At 37.8% G+C, this 5,892-nt stretch overlaps 1 protein-coding gene across 1 annotated transcript; it reads right to left on the bottom strand.

The window, feature by feature from the left end:
• Window positions 1–500: 500 nt before the first annotated feature.
• Window positions 501–2,218, bottom strand: LOC131039108 (cytochrome P450 750A1-like). The gene is made up of 2 exons (XM_057971761.1): window positions 1,334–2,218; window positions 501–1,139 (listed from the first exon to the last, which is right to left on the bottom strand). The coding sequence occupies exons 1-2, from the start codon at window positions 2,216–2,218 to the stop codon at window positions 501–503; spliced, it is 1,524 nt and encodes a 507-aa protein (XP_057827744.1).
• Window positions 2,219–5,892: the final 3,674 nt, after the last annotated feature.

The following is a 5,892-nucleotide window of genomic DNA, read 5'->3' as shown; positions in this document are numbered from 1 at the left end:
GATAACTATTAAGTTTTCCTTAATTTAACATAAGAGAGAGGATACAAATAGTAGATTACAAAGGATGGGATAACAATCTAAAATAGAGGACAAAGACAATGTACAGTATATTTTAAAATTTGTAAATCTATTATGATTCATAATAATTACAATTATTGTAGTTGAAAAAATATAATCAATTATAATGTTCTTTAGCATATATGAATATCCATCAATTAATGACCCTAGTAAATAGTGAAAAAAATATAAATTCCCACAATAAAGAATAAATCAACAAGTTTTACCTATATAAGTGTTATAAAAGAGATAGGGAATTATGTGTCTGAGCTATAACATATTAGGTAAAATGGATATAAAGATGGCGTAATATAATGAAAATGAAGAAATTAACATATTGTACTACATATACATTTTGTAGGCATCTCATACTAATAAGAATATTTATTTATAATTAATGATCATACTTCAAATGAATATGTAGTGACCAATTTTAATAGTAATTATATTTTGAGGAAAGAAGGTGCATTCACCCTTGGCCTCAAAGTTGGAATAGCAAAGAGATGAACTTTTCTTGGAATGGTGATTCCAAAAGATTCATTCATGTCTAACTCTCCTTCACATTTCCAATTGAAGTAGTGAACAAGGTATGCTAGTGCAATCTCCATATTGGCAATGGCCATGGGAGCACCAGGGCAACTTCTCCTTCCTTCTCCAAAAGGAATCATTTTTAATTCAAGATCTCTAATCATATCAAGATTTTTACCCATAAATCTCTCGGGCCTAAATTCCAGTGGATCTTCCCATACTCCTGGATCTCTTCCTATCGCCCAAGCATTAACGATAACCCTTGTTTTTGTTGGAATGAAGTAGTCATGATGAGGTCCTTCCACAACACAAGCTTCTGTAGATTCATGGGGGATGAGCAAAGGGCCTATTGGATATAATCTTAATGTCTCCTTCACCACACAATGCAAGTATTCCATGCTTACAATATGAAAACTTGTTATTTTTTCATCATTTTTTACGATGAAATCAATTTCTTCTTGCAATTTCCTCATCACATGTGGGTTTCTCAATAACTCGCTCATTATCCATTCCAATGCAATTGCTGAAGGCTCTATACCAGCAAGAAACATATCCTATATATACACATAGATACGTTAATCACATATGTAAAAATACATAATCAATACAAAGTAGTGCAATCACTACATTAACTATATATATTATATAATAAAAAAGAATATAGATCTCGCAAATTACGTGAGAAAATCTCACAAAACTAAAATTGCAGATGTGATCCAGCTTACAAGTAAGTTGAGAGTTGACTCACCATAATGATACCCTTCTTATCTTCATCTGTGATTTCCATATCCACAAGCACGTCAATCAAATCTTTCTGCCGTTCCTTCTCCCCCTCCTCTACGCTGCGCTTCGCATGTTCATTTATTATTTTGTCAAAAATAGCATTCAACCGGCGGTGGACATTCTTCATACGTCGCCTGAGGCACTGCAAGTCGAGCCACTCCAGACAAGGAATGAGGTCGCCAATATTGACAGCTCCCATCAATGCATTACCCTCCCAAACCAATTCTTCAAACGCAGTCCCGCTGGAGAGGCGGTCTGCATTTGTCCTGCCCGTCAAGATTCGCCACATCAAGTTGGAGGTGTAGCAGGCAACGATGTGGCTCACATCCACGCCCATTCTGCCCTCTTCGCTCTTCTCCCAGATCGATCGGACCATCGCCAGCGCCTCTTCTTCCCTCACGCATTTGAACGACTCGATTCTCTGGGCATTCAGCAGCTCCAACATGCATATTTTTCTCATATTTCGCCAATAATCCCCATATGGAGCAAACGCAATGTCGTTGCCATTGTAAAACAAGTATTTCTTAGCGGCACTAGACGGCCTGTTGGCAAAATTCAAGTCGTGGGTTTTCAGAAAGTGCTTGGCCGCCTCAGAAGAAGATGCAACCACGACGGGAACAGACCCAAACTTGACCAACATTAATGGCCCATGTTTCTCAGCCAGCCGCTGCAGACTTCGGTGAGGAAAAGCTCCCAACTGATGGAGGTTTCCTATGATGGGCAGAGGGATTGGTCCTGGCAAAGAGAATCTCCCGTGTTTTTTCCTCGCCCATCTCAAGAGAAGGGACAGGAACACCGTAAACAAAAACATTGCAAGTCCTATTGTGGAAACACTCATATTGAGATCCATACTACGGAAACGCTGAAAGGCAGAGAGCTGTTTCGCTTTGTTGGGGAGGGAAATCTTTATATACAGCAGTTGCTGCAACTTTCATATATTAAATATAATTACTTACTATTTAGTGATCAATTATTACCGATTTAACAACCGGGAACCTCGCTGGCGAACGTCCTATCCGTAGGATTGGTCAAAGTTTGCTATTTACAGACGGCCACGGTTTGCTGGCAAATCGGAAACCCTGATAATCCGGGTATTGGTGGTAATAGTACCTGTTTGTGTAAAAGTCAAAACCACTGTTTAATAAATGTCCACGTACCAACTCTCATAACAGGCTTAGGCAAACTCGGATATATCCAATTGTCTCCGATATAAAAATGATTAATTATTTCATTTCAACCAGTTGTCGAGATGGACAGATGGGCTGATGCGAATAAACATGCTGTCATTGTATTTTCAACCTTTTTATTGATGTCGTGACCTAGAATGCTAAAGTGGGATAGCATTTTAGGGAATGCGATGATTGTAGTATATGCACAATGTGCACTTGTCTGAACAGACTTCAGAAACATTCAAGGATTTTGGTAACATTCTCCTACACAGACAGAAACTAAATGACTATTGATCACATTAAAGACAATCTCATGGACAGGCAAAATGATTCCACATAAATCTGTTAAATTTCAAGCACAATTTACTCTACACGATGTTTACAAGGTGCTTCTATGATCTCTATAAGTGACTTCTTAGGATTGATGATCGGAATAAAATTTGAAAATATTATTATATTTTTTTTTAGTTAGTCTATACGTTAGTAATTGGCACTTTTGAAGGCCTTCAGGGCATTTTTAGCCCTTGAAAGCATTCAAAATCTCATCTACAACTCTTGGAGACCTTTCCAACGAGTTAAACGGCTCATAATTTCGAGTCCTGTGCAAAAAGTTATGCCTAGTTAAAATTAGGACAAATTTTATATAGTTTTTTGAAAAATTACATAGTTTTAGATTTTATTATGTAATAAACAAATGTGACTGTTGGACTTCGATTCTCAAGGGGTTTTTGTGACCCTTGGAATCTCATGAACTTCTATATGTTGGATTTTCGAATGGAATAGATTACATTTTGGCTTGCTTCAATTCTGTATTATCTTGTTCATCCACAACACCGCGGGTTCTCACATAGGTGTTGTCATCCGAATCCATAATTCGAATAAGTGGTATCAGAGCAAGTTCGCTCATGTATGTCATAGCACACGCGATCAACACATCAAAGATTGGGGTTAGAACAAGGAATCCTTCAAACTACCTTCCTTTGAGATGCACATGATCGCAGATGGCTAAGTTGCAGACCGATGAAGACATTAAAGCATTGGTTGCAGATGCATTAACAAAACAACGAGAAGAAATGATGGAGCAGTTCAAGCAGATGTTGGAAAGTCATGGGTCACCTGCAAACCCACCATTCACAGGGTATACACCATTTAAGGTGCAAGTGAATTTCGATATACCCACCTTTTAAGGAACAATTGATGCAGATGTCGTTGATGACTGGGTTTCAAAACTGGAAAGATATTTCTCTGTCAACCAGTTCTCAGATGAAGAGAAAATAACTTTCGCTCTTCTCAAAGCTGAAAATCATGTGAAAGATTCTTGGGAAGCGAAGTTAGCAACCAAGACAGTAGAAACGGGCACTACGTTCATCTTTGATCAAAAACCCACATAGGGAGAATTCATGGAGCACATAAAGGAAGAGTATTTTCCTGTAGATACATATGAACAAAAATATATGCAGTGGCAATTGCTTTGACAAAAAAAAGACCAAACTGTTCAAGAATATACTAATCTGTTCCATGCTTTAACAAAAAAACTTGGCATCAAAGATTGTGAGAAGAACCGAGTTTTCAAAGTGGACTCGATAGGTATATTCAAACCAAAATGGAATTCCTAAACATAGAGAGTTTACCTAGTGCATATAAGTTTGCTACAAAAATTGAGGAGAAATTCAAACAGAAAGGAAGGAGGGATAACTTCACAAATAACAGATGGAAGAGCTCCAAGGAATCTCCTCCCAATTCACCAATGAAAAAGGCATGGGGTATGAAGAAGACACAAGCGAACAATATGTGGTGTGAATTCCATAAGAGTCCCTCTCACAACACAAAAGATTGTAGAACCATAAAAATTTTAATGATGGAGACACATGAGGACAAGGAAGAACCTCAAGTGGCAGAATGTTGTCCAAAAGAAAGTCAAGAACAGGTCATTGAGGTTGATCCATACGCAATGGTAGTTACTACAAAGATATTGCCCTGGGAGGATGAGGAGAGATTGTTTCACTCACAAATGTGGGTCGGAGGAAAAGTCATGTATTTTATTGTTGATAGTGGAAGTCAAAAGAACCTAATACCAGCAGAGACCATGAAAAGATTGAATCTGAAAACAACAACACATCCGCAACCTATTCTATGGGATGGGTAAGTCAAGGGAGAGATATCCAAGTGCACCAGCAGTGTCGCATTTCCTACCCTATAAAGCCTTTCAAAGATGAAGTAATCTATTATGTGGCTCCTTTAGATTTTTGTGATGTTTTGTTGGGACAACCATATATGTACTAGCACCATGGTGTCTATGAATCCAGACCTCGCAGTGTGACAATCAGATTAGGTGAGCAGAAATACCGAATACCAGAGGTAAGCCCTGCATACTCTACCTCTTTGATTAGTGCTAAGCAAGGTAGGAGGTTGGTTGTCAAAACAGGAACATTCATATTATTAATGATTCATTCTAAAGAAGAAAGAAAATCTGTATATAATTTCAATGACATCACAAACACCACAACACAGCTGAAAACATCAATGGACCAAATTTTGATAAAAACTGAGAATTTGTTTAAGTTGCCAACTGGGGTACCTACACACTGCCAAGTACGACACACTATTGGTTTGATACCAGGAACTCCATTGCCTAATGAACCATCTATCATAGATTGGTATTAGGAAATGATGAAACTAAGAGGTAAATACAAGATTTTGATTGAGAAAGGACATATTCGTCCAAGTGCATCACCATGTGGCAATCCCATGGTTATAGCAAAGAAAAATGATGAAATCTTGGAGCATACCAATAAGAAATATAAGGAGAGACATGATGAGTATCGCACTCCTCATAATTTTCAAGTCGGGGACAAGGTGTGGCTGCATATTCAGAAGGAACTCTTGAATCCATATTTTCCTCCACTATTAGATGTTGCAGAAATAATTTCCACTGCAAAATTGAATCAAGGTGTAGCTTCTCCATTCCAATGTGATCAGATTGTGGACACCATAGTGAAAAAACTCAAACAACAACATAATTATCTATACAAAGTGGTTCGAGCAGGGCAGATCACTCAACAAGGAAAGTGGTTTACCAAGGAGTAGCTTCAGCTTCATTTCCCTCATTTCATTCAGAGTATTGATACAATGGAGCCCATTGCTCTTCAAAGGGGGAGTAATGATCAGAATAAAATTTGAAAATATTATTATATATTTTCTTAGTTTGTCTATACGTTAGTAATTGGCATTTTTGAAGGCCTTTAGGGTATTTTTACCCCTTGAAAGAAGCATGGCTAGGCATGCTCTTTCAGAATCTCGTCTACAACTCTTGGAGACCTTTCCAATGAGTTAAATGGCTCGTAATTTTGAGTCC

The sequence above is a fragment of the Cryptomeria japonica genome, chromosome 10 (genome assembly GCF_030272615.1).
Source record: "Cryptomeria japonica chromosome 10, Sugi_1.0, whole genome shotgun sequence".
NCBI classification, from domain to species: domain Eukaryota; kingdom Viridiplantae; phylum Streptophyta; class Pinopsida; order Cupressales; family Cupressaceae; genus Cryptomeria; species Cryptomeria japonica.
Note: the sequence above shows the minus strand (reverse complement) of the source record. Positions and strands in the feature narration are given on the sequence as shown.

Excerpts from the sequence above, each read along its gene's own strand:
- LOC131039108 (XM_057971761.1), bottom strand. The coding sequence starts at position 2,218 with ATGGATCTCAATATGAGTGTTTCCACAATAGGACTTGCAATGTTTTTG. Across the intron at positions 1,140-1,333 it reads ATAAGAAGGGTATCATTATG|GATATGTTTCTTGCTGGTAT; the intron begins GTGAGTCAACTC and ends GTGTATATATAG.